We start from the raw sequence: 22,597 nt of genomic DNA on the forward strand, positions 1-22,597 counted from the left end.
TTATACAGTACTTCCAGTGAGTTTTTGTTGCCTGTGAGTTTTTTTTCTGAGAGTAAGCTTACTCCCATTTTACAGAAAATGTATGAAGTGATTGCCAGAGCTCAGAGAAAGCTCTTGTCTGTGTTTCCCATTCCCTTTGGTTTTGGTTTGCTTTCTAACAGGCCATTTTGAACACAGATCAGTTTTTTGAAGTGCTGTACAAAATGACTGACTGGCCCAGCAGGGAGCTATAGTGTTTTGTTGTATGAACTGTATGGGTAGTGTGGTTTGATTTGGTTTTTTTTAGTTGGTTTCCTTTTTTCTTTCCTAATGTAGGTGTTGGAATGCTAAAATTATGGTAGGTTTTGAAGCCTTTTTTGCATATGGGATACATTCCCATTTTCAGAAATCCAAGTACATTGTAATGCTTTTTTATGGTAGTACTAGTAGCTGAAAGCATAATCTCGTCTCTCTTCACTCCTATGGTACTAATAGTTTGGGTCTTAATAATAAAAAAAATATGAAAACTACCAATTCATGTGCAAATATACAGGGTACTTGAGTGGATACTAAACAACCCTCGCCCCCCCTTATTAAAAACATAAATTTGATGTTCATGTTTTGAATCAGGAATAGATGTGTGCAATGAAACAGTAACTTCAACTGAGTTGACTGATGTACAGTTTTAATGCAAGATGCATTGTCCAACTGCGGTCAGTATTCTTGCGTTGGTGCGTTCTAGAAAAAATAGCTTTGTACTGATAGGTAAACTTGAAGGATATATTATCGGGAGTTAAGTAAGTTTCTGATAGGGTAGTAGTTTCAAATCTACATGATTTTCCAAGAGAAATACTTTCCAGAAGAAAACTAGTAGTTTACTCTGCAAGCACATAGATTCCCATTTTTCCCCTTGCAAATGCTGTACTTCAAAAGGAGAAGAATTTTCTTGTAATTACTTATCTTTTCATTTATGCACCAACTATTTGGATCATTTTTCATGACTAAATCATAGTTGCTTGGAACTGTTCTAACACGGCTTGATTTTTTTTATAGTCCTCTTAAAACTCAGAATTGTTTGAATTTGCACAGCTGCATCTTCTATTTTGGTAGAAATTTCAGGAGCACACAGTTTCAGGCAGGATTCGAAATGGACTCTGGAACAGACTTGAATGAACGAATGCAATACTGTTTAATATGGAAATCACTTTGAAACAGCTGACTTACTTGGTTCTTTAAGTGGAAGTAAATGGTTACCAAGTTCTTAGAACTGTCTGGAATCTTAAATACTTAATCATGTTATGACTGTTATTAAACAGTCGTATTGGACCTTTCTTTTTTTAGTTGTAAAATTTAGTAGATTTTTTAAAAGCATATTCTGTCTTGGAAGGAATCATGAATAAGCTGAATTTTTTTACTGTCTTCCATTATCTTGATTTTCAGATTGAGAATAGTCAGCTGCTTAATAAATAATAAAATTCTTCATGTAAATTTAAGTGAGCAAAATTGGGGAAGTTTTGAAGTTTATGAGAATACTTACACTGAAGATTTTCCATTTCTAGAAGAAAGGGAGTGCAACATATTAGACTGTTAGTCTGGAACTTACCTGGTTTAGATGCTTTCTTACCCCTTTTTTTTCAATAGAAAAGCGGATAAAGGTATTTTCAGTCCTTCCTCCCCCGTTTCCTGCCCTTCCTGTTCTTTCTGCTGATACAGGCATCTGCTGTAAAATATCTTCAAATAAACCACATAAGCTAAGATAATGATTTGATAAACAGTTTTCAGCTTCAGAAACATACATAATTTTCTGTGTCTTTCAAACACTAATGTGAGAACATTCTGAGAACTACGAAAGTTTTAGCTGACTCTTAAGTGAACAGTAATTTGATCTCTTCTGTTTTGGAGAAGAAAAGTCAGGGAAAGGCATGTGTTTTGGACTTCTGTCAGAAGGCTCAGGGCCTTTCATTTTCATTTGCTCTATGGTGGGTGGTTTTTGTTCGTTTAATGTTTGTTCTGTTTTGGTTTTTTTTAGGTCAAGGTACTTGTGACAGATTTCATCATGGTTGGATTTATGGGATTTTTCCCTTTTGTTTTAGACAAACTTTGTCAACTAAATGCTTCAATATTCAAAATTCTCTGGATTGGGGAAATAATTTTGTGTGACTTTTTTTCTCTACCTATTTTGAGAGAAATTAAAATATCTCTTAAGATGTTGTCTTGATTAGTACCTATTGAACCCATACAGTTAATAGTAGTTAATTTAAACACAGCTGGTCTCACTACTTTTGACTGCAACATCTGCTCTTTAAGGTCACTTCCCGTGGGGGAGTAGGAAGTCGTTTGCGTGTTGGAGGAAGAGAACTGGCTTTGAGTATTATATAACAGTTTTTACGTGGTTCCACCGACATGGGCAAAACGTGGAAAAGGCAGGCAGACATTTTGGCTTTTTCTGTAGTGGCAGTCACCGGAGAATTATGATTGAATACATTATGGTTTGTTGTCTCAGAATCTCCAATTAAAAACAAACAAAACAAACGACAAAACAAGCTACGCTCCCCACCCCATGCCCCCTTGCCCAAAGCGGGGGGGAGCCCAAGCTGAAAAAAAATCCCGTACTTTGGAGGCTGCTGAAGGGTCCCTGTACTTTATTTGGGGTCGGATGCCAGCCCCGTGCATGGCAGACAGAGGCTGCCGCTGGTCTGGGGCTCAGCCCTTCCCAAGGCAGCCCCTCTGCCCTGTGTAACCGAGTCGGTGCGTTTCTAACTCCTACAGCAATGGCTCCTCCTCTCTGTGAAAGCGTTTTGTGTTTGAAACTGAGCTTTGTCATTGTGAGAGGGAGGAAAGCACAGCCGGGGGTGCGGGTGACTCCGCCGGAACGTTCTGGAAGCGGGGTGGTGCTTCCCGCAGACTGCAGATGCAGAGCTCGTCCGCGGGGCTGCCGGCAAGTTCTGGCCTGGACTTCCCAGAGCGGACCGGAGCCCGGAACAGAAAATGCTCCAAGGCTCTTGTTTTTGCAGTATGGGTTTTACTGTGTTAACAACCATATTGTTAGTCACGTATTCGTGCATAATGCTAGGGGGGAGGGTAGGGACACAGCTATCTCTGGGAAATCTAAGGGATTTAATTTTTACTTTTTAAGCTCTGAAGCTGTTATTCTGATGATTTCATTCTGCAAATGACAGCAGAATCACTGGAAGATGTGTTCTGCATGCACTTAGATGCGCTAGCATATATAAATCAGTCTGGAAGTAAAGCAAGTCAAAAGATGCAGGTAACGTGAAAGGGATGTTAGTGATTGTCACTAATGTGACAAGCATTCTGGAAAAATACTTAGCTCTTCATCACAAATCACTCTAGGGTTTTGGATGCAAAAGGTGAGGATAAATTACAACAACAAATGAGGAGTAATTTGCATTGCTAAATACTTTCAGACACAAAAATAGTATCTTCTTGACATTACAGATGAGCATATTGTGTTATGCTCAAATAACCTAGAACCAGCCATAAATGAGCAAATATGCTTACAGCAGAAAATGGGGCATATAATTCTAATATATATAGCCTTGACACTGTTGGCCTTCTAAAGAGGAACAATGCAGGGAACTAGAAGGGGCCAGGGGTGTAGAGCAGGCTCTTCTGGTCCTGAGATGCTCTGCCATGTTCAAATCACTAAGCATCCCTGTCTCCATTAGTTTGCTTTTTCACTAAATGGTGCCAGGCTGCAGCTACAGATGCCTATTGCTAAATGTGTAGTTAGCCGAACTTGATTTTATTTAAAATTTCAGGAATTTGTCTTTACAGCTAGTGTAACAGTGTACCTATTTGCATTGATTCTTTCATGCCCTAAGAGTTCTTGCAAGGCAGCAAGCAAGGGGGGCAAATGAATCATCCTTTAAACACACACGTGCACACATGCACACTCTGAAAGCCTTCTTGCTTTTTTCTTTGCCCCCCCAAAAAGTACAGTGACTTCTAGAATAAACATTTGTCAAATGTAACTTATCCATTTATTTAATTGGACTTTGACTGGAAGGAAAAAGGTTAGGTATTAAAAGTCAATGTGAGGCTGAAATCCAAGCTTCTGCTGCTGCCTGTCACTGTACCGTAGAAGTACTTGAAAAGGCAATTCTGGCTGAGAGATTTTCTTTTTTCCTCCTAGACCTAACTAATTAAGAAAAGTTAAATGTGAAATAAAGACAACTAATTAAATGGCCACACATGTTATTTGTCAGTATTATGTTAAAAATTAATTTGTCTTACCTGGAACTATATTTTTCTTGTTGGAAATCTGCAAAATACTGGAAATACTAGGTTAAGAATACCTAGTTGCCTAGCACAGTGCAATTTTTCTAATGTTACTTCTATTACTAGAGGATGACTGTGAACAATGTTTGCAGCATCCTACTTGAAACAGGCTGCAAGGTGAAATTTATTTTGCAGACTACTGTGAGTTTTCATTTATATGAACTATGAGAACAGCACTTGACTTCTGACACGGCTCTGGATTATTAGTAAGCAAATACCTAGAAAGGTGTATTCTAGAACCCGTGGGGAGGGGCAAGGCTTTGCTCAGCAGTATCTTACTGCAATTTAGTCTTGAAATCAGGCCCCTTTATGTAAATTTTTACTGGCGCCAGCTACCTGTAACTGCAGTCTGGCTCCGTGTTGGCAGCAGCTAACATGTGTCATGGACTTCTTCACACGGACTGCTGGAGCACTCTGGTTTCTGGACAGAAAAAGGAGCACTGATGAATGTGAAAAGATGTACAAAGGAATCTAGGTGTAATTAGATTGCTAGTCAGTGAAAATACAGAGGAAATTTCAGCTTGCTTTGTTTTTTTTCAGTGTGTTGTGCTGTGCTGTAATAAATCTGTGCTTGTTGGTACTACTGTGTGGTATGTGGGAGGTACTTCACTGCACATAGTTGCTGCAGCACTAATAGTTGGCAGCACAGAAGGCAGTACAAAGAGTACAACTGGAGACACTTGCAGTTGCAAGTTTCCTTAGAGGCTGTGGCATGCTCAGTGAGCTGCAGGGGCACTCTGATATGTTCAGCTATGTGGAGAAGTAGGAATTCCAGCAGGCTTTAACGAACAGATGTAGGCTACTAGCTGAGAGGTAGAACAGCATAGCTCAGGCTGGCTAAAAACCAGTACTCATCCTGCTATGTAAACAAAACAAGATCTTAGTATCAAGATGGCCGACCTGGAAGTCTACTTGTAGCTCATAATACTTATGCAAATGAGCTGCATGCCAGTGGCTTACTCAGAGGAGGAAGCTCATTTTGCACGTGCCATCTTTCCACCAGGTAAGAGAATCAACTAATTTTCTGCATTCATGTTTCAGAGGATTTTGAAATTAATTTTTCATTTAGGTGCCCAAGCCCCCACTTTGGCACAATGCCAGGAATTAAATTTGAATATAAGTGCATTTTCTGGGAAGCCCAAAAGTCATTTGTTCTGGCTGTAATTATATTGGGGTTGCTGTTTTTAGGGGGAATATTAGTAGGAAATTATTGTAGACTATTTACTTTAGTAAAAGTTTAAATATATTCAGAATTGGAGTATGTAGTTTTTGTTGGTAATGTTACATCTTTTGTTTGATTCAAACCTCTACTGTTTTGCTAGTGTGCTATTTTTATCACTATAGTGACACTAGCTGATGCACATGGAGGCTTAGCAATCATGAGAGCTTAGCCTGGAAAGGGTGCATCGTTGACAAAGTTGAATCCATCAATTGTGTTTCAGCTTCATGGTGTTATGAAGGATCTTCATTATCCTGGTTGTAGTTTGAATTTTCTTCTTCAGATTACAAAACTGTTAAAGCAATTAGATACTGAACTGTTGTCCATGTATATTTTAGTATATATACTTAAATGCCTATATGTACATTTTTAAAAAGCTGTTTTTATAAGAAAGGAACTAGATCAGAATATGGTGATTTTATGATCTCCCCATTAGAAGATAATCTAGGAACAGGAAATTTTAACAGAATTTAAGTGCTGATTACATAATATGCTCTATTGTGGTTATGCATGTAGTGCATGAAATGGCTGCATGGGGCAGATGTGCTAATTCTGCACAAATATGTCTGTTGTTTCTATTTTACAAGCTAAAGTAGTGACAGCTTGGAAGATTGGAGAGATGGTAGAAGAAAATTATTTGAAAGGATGGTCACTAACCTAGAGAAAAGATAAAACTGGAGATGCATGAACAAGCCAACAAAACATGGCCACTTAAAGGCAGACATTAGCTCAAGATAGGGATGGGGAACTGGAAGCAGACAGGCCTTTTTTGGTTGAAGGAAAACTAAGAATTAAACTAAAGAGGCAGAAGGACAAAATAAGCAGATAAATTATTATAGCTTAAAATGGCAGTGATATGGCAGTGATAGTTATTGGGAATATTGGAGGCCTTCTGAAATGGCCTGGGAATTAAGGTCTGTAGAGTAAATATCCTAAGGCGGAGAACTATAACTGGTTGGTATTGCAGAGGGAGGAATTTAACGGTAATAAAGGTAAACATCTGCATTCATATGGCAGAGAAAAATGCTGCATGCCTACAGTATGGGCCAAATGAGTTGCAGTTTGTAGTTAGCTCATATACTTTAAAACATTTGATAACTTTTTAGTGCTAACTTAAGATTTGATATGGACAAAATTATGCTCGTCATGTAGAAGTCTGCTAATATGCATGTCCAGACTACAAAAAGTACTGCGTGAGAGTACAAACACACGTGTATGGTAGATTTCCCCAAATAAATTACACTAAAAATCACATTTAACAACTAGAAAGTTTTCTGTAAATGTCAAATTCCATTAGAACCAGTCTTGCTTTCATTGCTTATATGAAGGAAGCAGTTTAGAGCCTCTCCTTCCTTTATTTGAAGTGTGAGTGTGATGATGGTAACGGAGAAATGGCATTGAGTAGAGCATGAAAAATGTAGAAAACTGATTATAATGAAATATTCCTAAGAGGAAAACCTTGACTGGTAAAGCAAACGATAACAAATGTGGGATTTGTTACGAATTGAGAACTCTAACAGTACTGTAGGTGACAATGATAACAGAATCATAGTGAAAGAAAAACAGGTACATCACAGTAAATATTTTGGGGTTATTTTAGATAAAAGTGAGATTCTATTGTACGGTCATGTAGGTAACTCAAGTTTTTGAAGACTTGAAGTTACAAGGAAGATAGTGAAGATTCCATAATAGATATTTCCTAGCAAAGGTTGTATAAGGAGGTCTTTGTAATCTGCATCCATGAGTTTTAAAAGAATTGGCTGAGAATAATTTTCTGAGATACTCCTTCCAGTAAGTCAATATAAATTCATCAGGAGTGTCTGTAGTTAGTCTGAAAAATTATCAGGGAGCACTTCAGCTATGCTATGTGCCAGCACATGAAGAAAGGATGTATGATTCTTCACTCATTCGACAAGAAATCTGGCCTATGATTTTTTGGGATGAGGTGAAACTGCAGCCTGTCCTTTCCAGGAAGCAAACAAGCATTTTGGCTTGCCAGCTCACCAGGCAAGAGACAGATTGTTGACAAGTGTTCCTGGGCAGACCCTTTCTGGAGGCTGACTTACAGCAAACCTTAAATGGTGAAAATTGAAGATGCTTCCCTTTGTGGCTTTTATACATTTTATCAATGGAGGCATTTTTAAGTATAGTTCTTACCATCTGCTTCTGGCATCTAACTCTGGGTCGTATTTGGGAAACTTCTACGCAACAAAAATGAAGTTTCTTGTAAATGGTTGCCCTGAGTGACTATGCATTTTTCTCCATATGATTTTTTATGACATTTGGGGAGGCAAGCAGTCTAAAATAGCTGTATAAATTCTTCATGTTTCTTCTTTGTTCCTGAAATTGTATTACTGGATTGTTGCTTCATCAGCTGCTTTTTCCTCCTCACAAAACAGTAAAATAAAGGGTGTTTTTTTGTAGAACTGCTTTGAGCTCTTCACTGAAGAAGTCTTTTTGCAGACCAAGTATTACCAATTCATAAATGCATTGGACACTATCACTACAACCTGGCCACTGTTTTTTGAGACTAAGCTCAAAAACTTTTTACGCACTGTTCTCTTGCCAGATAAATCACTGCCAAATAATGTATCAGTAGAGGTAAACTTGCAGCTCCTTTTTTTGGTATTATATAATACTATGAAATACAAGTTTGATGTTTTGTGCAGGCTGTCCATGCTTCATGAATTTGTAATATTGTTTTACTTTTGAAAATTTGCATCAGCAAGCAAAACAATGACCTCATTACTGGAAGAAATATGTTCTGCTGTTGTTGACTTCCATCCTTTCCGCTTAGGAATGCAACACTGGCATTGGAGGTGGCTCTAGACCTATTTTTCTGGTGTCCTAAATACATTATATATCTAGGTGCATTTCATTAAGTTAGTGTGTATGATGTCACTAGTCAGCATGAACAAAATGTTGCTGGCTGACTTCTGTCCACATATTTGCTGCCAGCAGCTGTGCAGAGGTGATGGTGTTGAGTAACTGAAAACTGTGGTTTATGGTGGCTTTGAAAATAATTCATCAGGAAAAAAAAATTAAAACCTGTCATCCTAGATGTGAAGTTTAAAGCCAGGAAAACCTTACAGAATTATTTGTGCATCCTGCATACTGGCAAACCTCATTGGAGTCATTAGTAAATAGGCATAAGAAATACTTCGGGGAAGTGTAGGTTGATCTCATTTGAGGCAGAGGTCTTTATTGACTAGATGGAACATCACTTCAATCTTGCTTTTTATTTTGCTTTTGTATCCTCTAAGAAACCTAGCATGAGAACATTCTGACTGCTGTGGTCAAAAGAACACTTTGCGTATCTTTTTTCTCCTTTTTCCTTCAAGGATCTTAGGCTAAAAAACCAAGGAAACACAAATACGGATTCTTCTATCATTATGGGAAAGAAATGCCTTCAGACGACAGATTTTAATTTCAGTTTCCTATGTTTAGATATCCATATTCCTTTGTAATATTAACAACAAGCTGTAATTGACAGAAAATTCTTCACATTCCTTGTACTAGGATTTTGCTACAGAAATGGCTGCTGACATTTGGTCATCCCACAGCAGAAAAAATAAATAGTACTTAGCTGCTAAAGCGATGCAGCACTTGCTAATTGACTCCTTTTCATTAAGATTCATATTGCAAGATGAGAAAGTCCAATATCTGGATTGCTTTTCGATACCGTATTTTCACGACTATAAGGCGCGCTTAAAATCCTAAAATTTGATCAAAACCTGGAAGTGCACCTTATAATCTGGTGCGCCTTATATATGAAAATAGTTTGAAAGTTTACCATTAACTGGTACTGCGCCACACCTTTCCCAAGCAAAAATGGGTTGAAGTGGATTTGCCTACGTTGTTTAGACTAGGAGATTGCTTGGGCGTGGTGATTTTGACAATTTGAGTGGTTTTGACCATGATAAACCAGATAAAAGCTCTTGCCTACCTGGGGATGAAAGCGTTATTGAGGGGGGGTGTTAACAGGGAGACGGACACATTTCCTTCATTCTAGGTGCTTGTTGACCTCGACCCCGACTTTACGCGGTAGTAGTGTGCTGTGAGATCAGAAGTCCTGTAAGTCCAAAGTGACTTCGAAATGGCTGCACAAAGGAGAGCTGCTTACGAGGCAGACTTTAAATTGAAAGCAATCAACTACGCAAAAGAACATGGAAATAGATCTGCAGCTAGAGAATTCAACATTAATGAGTCCATGGTGCGCAACTGGAGAAAGCAAGAAGATAACCTACGTCTTGTAAAGAAGACGAAGAAACGTTTCAGCGGCCGTAAAGCAAGATGGCCGCAAATAGAAAACAGACTTAACCAATGGATTTTGGAACAAAGAGCAGCTGGCAGAAGTTTCTCAACTGTCGCTATTCAGATACAAGCCAAAGCGATTGCACATGAAATGAATATCAGTGAATTCAAAGCGGCGCCTTCTTGGTGCTTCCGTTTCAAGAAGCGACAGCAGCTCTCTATCCGTACAAGGACGACAGTGTCTCAGGAGTTGCCAGCGGATTACGAGGAAAAGTGAGTGATTTTTCTCTGTATTTTTTTTAGTGTTTTGATTCTTTTTAGGCTGCGTTTAAAGGCCACGCCGATCCATGAAAAATGTTTGCAAATTGAGCACCTGCCAGTAAACTCCGCGATCATGCGATTCAGTTAGTAATTTGTTTGTTTGCGAAAGTTGCACACAGATCAACGTTGCAAAAAAAAGAAGTGCAAGTGCACCTTATAATCCGGTGTGCCTTATATATGAAAATAGGTTGTAAATTTACCGTTAACTGATACTGCGCCTTATAATCCGGTGTGCCTTATGGTCGTGAAAATACGGTAATTGGTTTTTTACTCCACATCTCAGACTTTGTGTAACATTAGGTTTGCCATCTCCTGTTTCAAAAGGGTAATTAAGCACTTGCTTTTTTTCCTGATCATTTGAAGGCAATGATTTGAAGAACTGTTGCTTGAAGTGCATGCATGATTCTACTTATTTATTTATCTATGTATTTCATAAAAACATAGGTATTTACAGTTCTCAACACAAGAGTCTACATCTAATTATTAGCATTTCAGCCTCTCCCCTTTCTCCTCAATCCTTACTTAAACCAAAGGGAGATGTCACAGTATTTAGTTAATGTAACAGAACCCTTTTAAGAAGACATTGAAGAGTATTTCTTAATGCTTAAGTGCTACTTAATAAGGACAGGAGAGAACGGGACTGTGTATGGATATAGACTAAACTATTAAAGATGGTGGTGCTCATAGCAGTGGTGGTGCTCATTCTGCTAGAATTCTGAAAAGCTTGTTGCCTCTTGTGAATACTATTTTAATGTTATTTTTAAATTTAATAATAAAAATAATACAATATTTTATTATTTTATACTTGAGCATTATTACTGTGTGCAAAATGTACAGAGTCTAGGGCATAGGATGCTTACTTGTTACATAGGAAACCCCTCTGGATTACGTGACAGTGTGGGCACTCTCTTAAGGAGCTGTAACCTCATAGCAATATTATCCCAAGAAGTATGTTGACTGTGTGGATTTTTGCAATCTTTTTTCTTTTCCTGCCACTGTGAAATCTGCTGCTTGATGTCACTGGAGGTCATTGGTCCGTTTTTGTAAGATAGAAGGAAAATATGTATGGGCTCATGTGGCACCTTCTTTAACTGAGAGGAGGTTCAATCTCATGTATCAGAGTAGTAGTTTACTCCGTTGTAGAATAAATCTAGATAATATGCTAATTGCTCTGTGGTATTGATTTTTTTATATTGCTGTTAGTATGAAATTCTGTGCTTCCTGTCCTTGCCTAATTTAGGTGGAGAAGCCAGAAATCAGAAAAGGCCAGATGATTGCTGAATGTCTATGAGGTTTCTGTAGCGCTATGGTGGCTGTTTCTTGGCACATGCAAATATTTAGATATTTCATCTATGCATAGATACTTAGAAAAGCACAGGAAAATGGAAGCTTCCCCCCCCCACCCCCCTTTCTCCTCTGAAAAATCAGTTTGCATTTCATAAAACAGTTATGAAAGGAGTGGAATGAGATGAGGTTATTTAAAGAACAAGTGAGGTTCTAGTGAATATGCCAAAATGGCAAATATCAAAATTGAAATAAAACTAAGATGTTGCTTAGCAACTGTGGTAGTCTCTGGTAGCTACAGATTAATACAGTGAATGTTTACAGCAGCACTGCTGCTGTAAAGTGAGTGTCTGAAGCAGGATTGCTAAAGAAATTTTGGTTTTTTTGGTGAAATTTTACGCAGATTTATTCCTCATTTTGGTGAACCTTTTAAACTGCTTTTGTCAGGGATGGGAAACAAAAACCTGGCAATAAAACTTATTTTGCAAATTCATATTTCTCTAGTGATAAAGAAGACTTCCTACCAAATATTTTGGTCTTAAATTTTATATTATAGTAGCAATAAACTCCAGTTTTCCTGTACTTTGACTTGTCTTCCCAATTGATGTGGGGTTATACTGGATTAGTTGCACATGGGTTGCAGTTGCAGAACAAGGGGAAAGAAGTATTTCATTATATCTCAATAATATAAATTTCAATATTTTCCCTTGTTGCAACATATTTTGAAATCCTATTTCTTAGTTGTTATGAGGTATTTCAAATATTCTTCTGAAATAATTTTTTGCAGGTGGAAAATGGGTTGTGATAGTTGAAACCTATGTATGAAAACAGAGTTTAAATTCGTGTGAATTTTAAGAATGCTTATTTTAATCAAGTTTTGTAGGTATGAGGAGCTTATACAAAAAAATGTGTTGTATTGCATTGAACTTCAAGTTTATCCTGATATTTTCATGTGAATTGTTAGAATTAAAAAACCCACCCAAAAAAGCGTTACGTTTTTAACAGGCACTTAAAGACTTTGTCTATTGGTGGTATCCCCTAGTCTAGACTTCCGAAAATAATTTTTCCCTTCTAGAATGGGATTCTTGGGCCTTGCAGTGTGCCTTGCCCTAAGAACAAAGACATTCATAGCAGTTTTTATTTAACACCCTGTTTTTCTACATTGTTATTATGGATATTCATAAATTAAAATTGAAAATAACTTTCTGTGAGCCTGGCAAACTGGATACTCTTTGCAGTGTCTTTAAATATATCTCTCTCTATTTTTAACAGCAGTATTTACTCAAGGAATAGTTTATATTGCCACATCAGAAGACTAACTAGTCAAAAAAAAAAAAAAACAATTTAAAAAATATGGAAAAGGAGCCACTAATTCTATTGGTTGACCAAAGAAGGGGAATTGAGGTGCTTGGAACTCATACTTCAGGTGTGATAAAAGTCTGTCTTATATGAATTAGAAATTAATTTCAGAAACAATCTTACTTTAGGTGTACTAATTTTTTTGTATATATGATCAGAGGTATCAAACAAGATGAATTTGTTTTTCTGGGAGAAAACTGCCTTAAGGATAAGTTCACTTATGCTTATTTCAGCCTGATGATCTGTTGTTTTCATATATTTTTACCTTCCATCTATAAGAATTACATTTAAAACCCTATGCAAATAAAATTAGATTCTGAAGTTCACAACCTAATACCATTTCAGATTTCTCTTATTGTAAGCTGTCTGATCATGTCTTCCTCAACCATATGTATCTAAATAAAAATGCATGAAGTATATAAAATGTGCCTAGGTATATAACATATTCAAAGAAGGCGGGTTTTTTAATGACTTAGCTTATTAGTAGATGATTGCTTATCTTGAAAGGTACCTTCTCAACTGTGCAATTACTGCTCTCTTGCTGAAGTTGTAACAGTCCTTCAGAAGACTGGTGGAGTAGACATCTGACACCTCTGAAAGTCCCATTTTAGAGGAGTTTTAATATCTGACAGCTAATACTGATCTTCTGATAACTAAATCAGTTGTACAGCATAGTTCATAGAATATATTATATTGGAAGTGACCTTGAAAGATCATGTTGTCTGGTCTTTATTGGGGAAGAGTGCCTAGGTGAGATTATCTGGCATCCTGTCCAACTGCATCTTGAAAACCTCTAGTGATGAGGATCTTGCCATGTCCTTTGGAAGGTTGTTTCAGTGAATCATGTTCTCCCTGTTCTACAAAAAACCAAATACCAACATCTGTCTTCTATTGACACACAAGTCCTGTGTTTTCCTGATTCTTTACCTCCCAATTGATTTCAGTCAAACTTTAGCCCCATCCTGGAAAAAAAAAATGGATTTTCTTCCTTGGTTTTGTTTAAACATCTTTGTTTTTCAGAGTATGTGAGTTGACAAGAATTATTAGCATTAGGTGTAATCACCTCAGAGATGAACGTTCTGTGCTTTGTTGATTATGGTGCTGCTGATATAGATCAATATAACTGTGCTACTTAAAACGAGTGTAGCATCACTTCAAAATTTATTCCTACTGGTATTGAATTTAGAAGTGTGGCAACAAGACAGTAAGTAATGAGAAAAGAGTCTCTCTTATATGGTAAGAATTGAATCTAAGATATTGCATTTAGTCTCCTAACAAGTCAGGTAAATGACACACAGCAAGATCTGTCTGCTGTCTATGCAGCCAGTATGGTGAGTAGGTGCGTGTGTCAAAGGTTCTAGAAGGGAAGAATACAGTAAGAATTGGTATCCTTTCAGGCTACTTGTTGTCATTAAAGCTCCTTTCAAAGCTGGTTCTATTTCTCTTATTTATGACTGCAACTACATTAAAAATTGTAGGTTTACTTTGTGCTTCCTGTTACTTGGGCAGCTTAGCAAAGAGCTAAATCTGGCAATCTGTCTCTCAAAAGCTTGTTCCAGATATGCTGATGTTAAGGAGTCATCCATGCAGTGGTTGCTTTTGTATTAGATTATGAAACATTTAAAGGGTCATTTGGGTGACACATCAGGTAATCTTTGTTACTAGTCTTTACAAGTGTGACATGTGACAAATCTTTGCCTAAGAGCAAATACAGAAAAATAATTGTCCACCCACTGACCCAAGAGAATTCAATCTGCCGTTATAGACTTTTACTAGAGTAAGTCTTATTCTGGTAGCATGCTTTGTACAGTAAGAAATTGACTGCCATAGAACTTCATTAGAAAGCAACTGTTGATCATTGTAAAAACATGAATTTACCCGCATTATCTAGGATCCTTAGCATATTAATACAATGTGTTACCAGTACTGATATTGTGTGTTTTTTTCCTCTTCTGTATCTAGTAATGCATAGAATATTAGGTTGGCGTTTTCTTTTCTAGTTCCCATCATCTCACAACATTAGTTTCCTTTGGGAGACATTTAGCCTCTGATAAATGAAAAAATGTAGTAGGAGACAGTTTCTAGTAATATGCATTAGGACCAGGTAATTAACAGCTATGCAGTAAGCCACCTTTCCTTAAAGAATGCTTGTGACAAACAGTCCTAACACTAGGTACAGGTAATAAAGTTTGGGTAAACTGTAGGTTTCACAAGAAAATGTGTGTATTTTGGTTTGCTTGGTGGTGGTGATGGTGGGGTTTTCTCCCTAATTTTATTTTGAAGCTTTTTTATGCGCAAATTGTTGTCTTACTTCCTATTCGGATTTCTGTTTAATTTTTCAATTCTGTTTTGTTGAGTCATTCAGAAGACAGTAACTGTCTTCAGTGGTCTTTGTGACCAACCACCTACTTTGGTCACTTTTTTTCTTGCTCCTCTTATTTAATAGTGACAGTCGTAGAGAAAATACTTTTTTTTTTGTCATTCTAGCAGTGCTTATGTATCTGATACCTTATGTATCAGATGGCAGGTTTCAGGCTCCCAAAGATCTAGGGTAGACAGCTGTACACTGGATGCTTCATTCATCTTGCAGTGCTGGCTTTCACCTGCCTTTACTAGTTCCATGAAACACAAAGCTGGGGGTGGATGTGTTGAATAGAAAGGTGTGGAAACCTCTTTATTTGCTTCTGCTGCAGTCAGGAGAGTTTATACTATCAGTTCAGTACTGCTGAAAATGAAACTTCTGTAGATGATTTCTGTTTTGTAGGCTGAAGTCATAGTTATGTACATGCAGATTACTGCTGGAGTTGCTATCTTAGAACATGTATGTACCTACTATTTTCAAGACTTTGTGCTTACTGACTTCGTTTTGTATCTAAATTTTATTCTTAAAATGCCTTCTCTATTTACAGTTTCTTTTCTTAGTTCATCCTGCTTGTCCTTCCAAATCCCACACTGTCTAGTTTCGAGTGGAGGAATGGTACAGGTGTGTTCCTGGTGAGTTGTGATTAACAAGAGGTAACTCAGGAGCCAAGAACTTTGTGTAAAAGTCCTCATTAGGAAGGATCAGGTGGCGTTTGTTGCAGGTGTTGTGGATTACTCCATTGCCACCTCACCAAACCGACGTGGAGTATTACAGTAAGAAAGATGGTTTCTATTCCAGCTTGCTTAGACGCGAAACCGAGAAAGAAGATAGTGTGCAGATTATGACAGTTTCTTTTGTTTTGAAAAGAGAACGACTGCAGAACTTTTTAGCCATTGAAAAAGGCCCACCGGAACCCTGAGGGCGTTTGGTGCCCCGTGCCCTCACGTCACGTCGGGACGGCTGCGCGTGCCTCGGCCCCTCGCGCCGGCCGAGCCGCGCTCCCGCCCCGCCGCAGTGCCGCGCCCAGCCGCAGCGCGGGCTATTTTTAGCCTGTTGCCAGGCAGATTTGGCTGCTGCAAAGCAGCTCTGCGGCAGCCAATCCCGAGCGGGTATGCAAATCTCCCTGCCCTCGGGTAGGGAGCTGACGAGAGGACAAGATGGTGCCGAGGTGCTGCCTTGGCCTGCTTCAGATACTCGCTCAAAGAAAACTCACCCTTTCATATGGGAAAGGGGAAATAGCCTCCCTGCCCTGAACATCTTAGAGTGCCCAGCAGGCTTCAGCTGGATGAGTTTATGGAAGAGCTGGTTTCCTCGCGCCCTGGCGATGTGCCCCTTCCATCCTGCACCCTGTGCCTGTGCTGGGCAGGTCTGGTGTGGGTGAGGCAGCAAGTGGGCTGCCCCTGCCCAGAAACGGTGTCTTCCACCGAAAGGGGGAAAATACTGATAACCTTCCAACACACAACTTATCAACTGCTGCTTTAGTTCCATTTTCAGCTTGCTTTTTTGTTCCTGAGAAAACACATTCTTTACAAAACACCCTCATAAAAGGTGCTTATAAGGGTGTCAAACAGTAGCATTTCAATGCAGTATCGCCTCTTTTTGTTGCAAGTTTTATTTTCACTTCTGCTTCTTCTGGCATTTGAGAAGTGACTCTTGGGACCACAGTCGGCATCAGGTAGCTCACCTCTGAATTCTGATATCACTGAGCTGCCAGTTGGAAAGCTGAGGTTACATTGCTACAGCTAGTTGCATATGTGATATGGGAACTAGTCTAGAGTCTAGATAATATACTGTTCAGGGTTAATACGTTAGTTTTTTCATTACAATAGTGTCATTCCGCATTTTACCCAACAGAAGGGATGCACATGTGCCTATGTTAGTGGTAGCATGTCAGAGTTCTAGCCTGTTGAATTGCTTAAAATTACGCATCTAAAATTTATAAATAATTTTCTTATAAAAGGAAAAAATACTATATTTTATAATGCATAGAAAAACAAAAGCATGATCAGGAGATCTTGTCTTTTTTCTAAGATTCTTCTTTTCCAGTGTGTCTCATATTTTTGGATTTGCATGTGCATGAACAATTAATTCAAGTTTTAAATTTGGAATGTCAAAGAATTTGGGTAAGATTTTAGATGTAGATGTGTTTTGGCAGTTAGTGACCACATCTATGGAATTATTAGGTCCTACTCATATTGAAGGATAACAGTGAGGAAATTCAAGCTGTTTATCCTATGCCAGAGATGGAACTGTCATCTAATGCTGAGACTGTGTATTATAATGTTCATCAAATGTATTTTTAAATGCACGAATTCAACTTCAAATTCAGTTTGGTTTTTTTATGAAAAAAACCCAAACCTTCTTAGTGTTCTGGCTTGTGCTAAAAAAAAAATCTTTCTGTAAGAAAGCTGGATTTTGTTGTTACCACGGTTTAAAACAGCAGGATTTGTTTAGTGTTTGGAGATGTCACAGCTGAATTGAAAGCTGATGTTTTGAGTTGTTGATAATAACTGAAATCTCTAACACTTGTGGGAAGTAAGAAAACACATTATCACAGCCTTGTTGCTCTGGCTGAGTTCCAGTCCTGCAGTTTTACCAGTTTAATAATCTAAGCAGCCGTTAAAATTCAGTATACCGAAAAAGATAAAACTTCTTAGGGAATCAGCTTGAAGTTCCATGTGCTAAATAATGTGTGTTTCTAAGGGACTTGAGTTGCTTGTAAAAGTTGTCTGGGAAAGACTTTCCACTTGTTTTCCATTCTGCTATGGTCCAAAGAATGCAGTGATGAACGTATAAGAACAATTCTGCAAAGCCACCAGCAGATGAAATGTCTTAGCCATGTGAATAGATCTGTCAGTCATCTTTGTCCCAGGAGGAATTAATTTTTCCACACAAGATGTCAAAGCCTTACGGGGCAAAAAAACTCGAAAATTTGGTATGAGAAACAGGTTCATGAGCCAATGTCAGAGGAGGTATTACCCTCTTGAGGTGGAGAAGTGCTTAACTTTGTGACACCAAGGTGATGAGAGAGCATTCTTCAAGTTTGTACATGACACTATCACACACACAATAAGACCAACCTGTTTGAAAACGTGCTGTAAGTTTACTCTGATTTAAGAAGGTTTTAACTGTGTAGGCGGGTGTTTTTCTTAGGCATAGATACATACTGGGCTCAATCTTTTGCTGAATTTCAGAAGGCAGTTTGGCAAAGGTGGAGAGGTTGGCCTCTGCTTTCAAGGCAAAACTCATACTGCAGTCATATCAAAACACTAATTTTCTGTTGGAATACTAAAAAATCAGTGGCACTGCACAGGATCTGAAGAAAGGAAGGTTGTCCAGGTGCCATACTTGAACCTAGGTTGTATCTCAGCAGTTTTTCTGATTTGGCATTCAACATCGCACGAATTCAGTGATCGCCTAAAAATGCTCCCGCGCATTAAACACCTGTTCCTTATCGCGGCTGTGCACCCCCACTCGTGGGTCAGCGCTGTTGTGCAGCTCCAGGTGTCAGACGGAAATCCCTTGGCTTTCGATTGCGCCCTTTGGAAAATCCCGTTGGTCTAACGCGCGCCCCCGCGCCCGACGTCTGCCGCGTGGGGCTTGTTGCTGGGTGGAATTTAAGGCGCTCCCGTCTGATTGGCTGCCGCGCGGCTGCTCCGTTCAGCCAATGGGAAGCGAGCCTGCGGGTCCGTCCCGGCGGGGCCCGCGGGCGCCCCCTGGGAAGCGCCCGAGGCACTGCAGGGCTGTGCCGCAGTGGGGCGTGCCCCTCTGCCCGCACCGCGAACCGCAGTTCGGGATGTGGCGGGGACAAATCAGCTAAAGGGGGTTTAATTTCACTTTACCTTGTTCTGATATGTGTGTGCACTAGGAGAAATAGGACAGGGTGGTGATGTAATTTTTTAAAATTTTTTTTTCATGGTACATTTTTCTCCCTACTCTCAACTAACACTAACGTAACCTTAGACTAAAAGGGACAAAACCTCAAATCGTCTGTAGCGTGCTAGAAGAGTTATTTGTTATTTGCACATACAATAATCACGTGATTTCTATTTTGTTTTCTAATATTTAAAAACAAAGGTGCAGTTATATGTGCAGCTCACTAGGCTGGTGGTATGTATTACATTCAGTCAGATTAGTAGATTTGTATTAGTGACAGAAAACCAAATTATTGGTGCGTTATTTAATTACATCTTTTATAAAGATAGGTCTCAAACAGTGGTTTTTTTTTTTTCTTTTAAAATAGTTTTAAAATTTCTGACCACTTATATCAAAATTGCTATGGAGGATTTCAACTGAAAACTGCTTTTTATGAACCACTACTTAAAAGGTAGGTTTTATTCACCACTCTTATTCTTTGGAACTCTCCATCTAGAACACAATACTCATAACCATTTGCTGCTTCACTTTCTTTCATTTGGCTATGCTACATTTTAAGTAGGCTTGCACATCTGAGCACTGATGTTCATTATCAGTGAACTTTACTTCCTCCATGTAGTTCTTGTGCTTTGGTAAATGTTTTATGGTTGTGCTGCTTGTGGCTAGTGCTGCATGCCCTCCAGGAGCCCTTTGCTGGTGCTGTTCTAGACCCATGATGTTATGCAAACCTCATTACTCTCTAGATTTTTTAGATTGCAGCTTCTTCCTCCCCTCCTTGTTTTCCCATGACCTTCTCCTTGCCTGCTGCCTGTCACTAGGCAGGATTCAGGCAACCCCTTGCTGATTGGCTTATCCTTTTGAGCAGCTCATGGACTGCTTACCTGAGCACACCATAACACACTGATCCACGCCAGCTAATACAATTCTTTTTTGCTATTGAGCTATCGTCTCTACACATTAAGAATGATAAAAAATGAGGCAGTGGAGAGAGCTTTTTAATTGGCTCAGAAAAGAGACCTTTTCATATTTTAGCTACACTGGCACATTTTGTGGCATTTAGCACACATTTCATCATGAGAATTTTTAAATTTTGGATGGAGGTGCCTAATGATCTGTTTGTGTTTCACGGGACTAATTATGTATGACTTTAAAGTTTAAAACAAAAAAAGGAGTTTTTTATCTAAACAAATGAACATGTGTATATTGGTCTATCAGAATTGTTGACTTCATTTGCAGCATTTAACCCTTACAAAGGTAGCTGTACATGCTGTAGTCATTTTGTGCTGATGCATACAGAAGCCATTCTTTGAAATGAAAGAATGCTCCTCTGTTGGCTTGGTGCCTGTGCCATTGGTTTCCTCCTTGTGAGTTGGTCACACAATGACTAAAAAAAAAACCACCCAACCATCAGATAAGGGAGGTGTTTCACAAATACAGCTGAACTTTATGTTGTTAACCAACTACTATAATACACTCATTTAGAGTACTTGTAGCTTGGTAGATTTCATTTGTGCAAGGCTGAATCCATGTAGTTGGCTCTGAAGGGGTGCACCTTGCCCCTTTGAAAGACTGGAAACCAGTATTTATCAGATGGTGGATGCCTGGCTTACACTGGTGTGACCAAATCTGTCTGGACTCACTACCAATTCATGTGTTTTTCTTTCACTTTGCTCTCACAAGCAATCTGTTCTTTGGCTGCACTGTGCTCCCTTGTGGGTATGGCTGGAAATGCTTAAAGACTGGACTGCCCTGGTACAAGATCTTTTGCTGCTGAAAGATGAACCCAGAACACTGCTTCGTGTCATCTGTGCTTACAATTTTATTACAGTAGTTTTTATGGAATATTTTTGGTCACTTTAATCAAATACTCTTTGTTTGCAAAAACTTGTGGGATTGAGCAGGAAAATATACGTGAGTTATCCTCATAACCATTTAAAAGTGGAATTTTGAGAAGCTGGTATTTCCTACGGGTTCTCTCTAGAACTGTTAGTGCTTTGTTTTTAACTAGATTTTGGATAACATCCTAAGATAAAAAGTAAACATAATTTAAAAATATATTAGAAATTCAAGCTTGTTCATCCAATTTTATTTATTTCAATAAAAAAGTATGGATGCATCAATATAAAGGGATTCTGATGTTTGTATTTTTTAAGACCGTGTTCTTGGCATGTGTAAAAAGAAGTGTCCTTTATTTTCTTTGTATTTACTCTATTTTAAAATAATATTAATGAAAAATTGCTTAGTTGACTTAAAGGAAATTAGAGCAGAAAACTTAAGTTACATGGTTATTCAAGTAATAAAATTACAAATTTGATTTTAAGACATCTGTAAATGTTACATTAATTTGTTAGTGTATTTTCTGGTCATAGAAAAGTAAGACTGTGAGTTTTGTAATAGATTTTGTAAATTCTGGGTAATGCCTATAGAAGAAAACACTGTAGTCTGGGAGTTCGAACTATTGTATTGTGATTTTGGTGCCAAGGCCTTGTTCTTGTACTGTGCTACCAGAGGATTCTCACTAGTGGGTCACCTATTAGGAGTTCTTGAACTTGTTCAAGGTTAGCTAAGCCTGATTTATTTTTTTTTCCAAATTGCCTCTAAGATAAAAAATCTGTAACGGCATGTGTGTTGGTTATTGGGTTATATGCATGGAACAAGAGTATGATGGTCAGTGCTCTATTACATGACAGTCTCAGACATGCTTTTATAATGATGTGAAAATGTCTGCCTTCCATTCAGAGTTCTTGGGAAGACAGGAGGGATGTGCTTGCAAAAACTGCACTTGCACTTCCAAAACACTAGAGATTTTTACATGCTTTTTGTACCCTCCAAAATTCTTGCATTAGATATTTTCTCTTCTGAAGGAATATGAAGAAATTGTATTTAGCATGTGGGCAGCTCTGGAAAAGCATTAACAGCTCTCCTGGAGTTCATAAGTCATCTGACTGAAAATGGTTATATGATGAGAATTCAATTCACAATGAGATTTTTCAATTCTAGTAAAGTGGTGTTTCAGATCTCTGTTTCTGTTGGTGTTATACTTTGCTCCCACTAGTGGCAGTGCAGTAGTAGACAATCCAGTTCCGAAAATCTAGGTCAGAATGGCCAAAAAAATAGCCATAATGATATTATTGAGAGTCTGTAAATAGACCTGATACAACTTCTTGTCAAAATTTGTTAATCTGTTCTTGAGGTGTAAGTCAAAGTGTTAAGTACTATCAGTAACTCAGGTCTGAGAATTCTAGATTGTTTTGCAGAAAAAAAAACTGAAAAAAAAAAAAGTGTAAGGGGAGTTCATTGTTAAAAGGAAATATTAAAATTTGCTTTGTGCTTTGTCCCTGTTTTTCTCAAGTCATGTTAACTAAGCCTTAGAATTGTAATGTGAGGTGTGTCATGATTGTGGGGTTTACAGTTAGACTTCATATTGTACTTTAGAATATATATTCTTACCTTGCAATGTAGAGTATTGTTGTTAGGGATAAATGCTAAATAATTTCCTTCACAAAAAATTATTCCAAATGGAACCATTAGGAAACCAGGAAAGATCCAGCAGACGAAAATGATAGGAGCTAAAGCATGTGACCCGTGATGAGATACTGAGGGAACTTCAGTCTGCCGAAGAGAATGCTGAAGTGCAACCC

General features: G+C 38.3%; 1 protein-coding gene across 15 annotated transcripts in view; it reads left to right on the plus strand.

Moving 5' to 3' along the window:
* Positions 1-22,597, plus strand: part of LOC116994986 (activating transcription factor 7 interacting protein) — an 80,784-nt gene that overhangs the window by 13,061 nt on the left and 45,126 nt on the right. For 4 of the 15 annotated variants that reach the window (XR_004417627.1, XM_033057089.1, XM_033057090.1 and 1 more), the window contains exons 1-2: positions 9,513-10,027; positions 19,324-19,407. The exons of 3 other annotated variants lie outside the window; for them this stretch is intronic. Coding sequence is in view for 7 of the 12 variants with exons in the window: in XM_033057089.1 (XP_032912980.1) it covers positions 9,597-10,027; positions 19,324-19,407 (515 nt within the window). In the remaining 5 variants the exon portion in view is untranslated. Of the gene's footprint in view, positions 1-4,854; positions 5,285-9,512; positions 10,028-18,890; positions 19,191-19,323; positions 19,408-22,597 lie in introns of those variants that run through there. 8 more of the 15 variants (XM_033057086.2, XM_033057092.1, XM_033057091.1 and 5 more) reach the window with 6 other exon arrangements.

Source organism: Catharus ustulatus, chromosome 4 (genome assembly GCF_009819885.2).
Source record: "Catharus ustulatus isolate bCatUst1 chromosome 4, bCatUst1.pri.v2, whole genome shotgun sequence".
Classification (NCBI taxonomy): domain Eukaryota; kingdom Metazoa; phylum Chordata; class Aves; order Passeriformes; family Turdidae; genus Catharus; species Catharus ustulatus.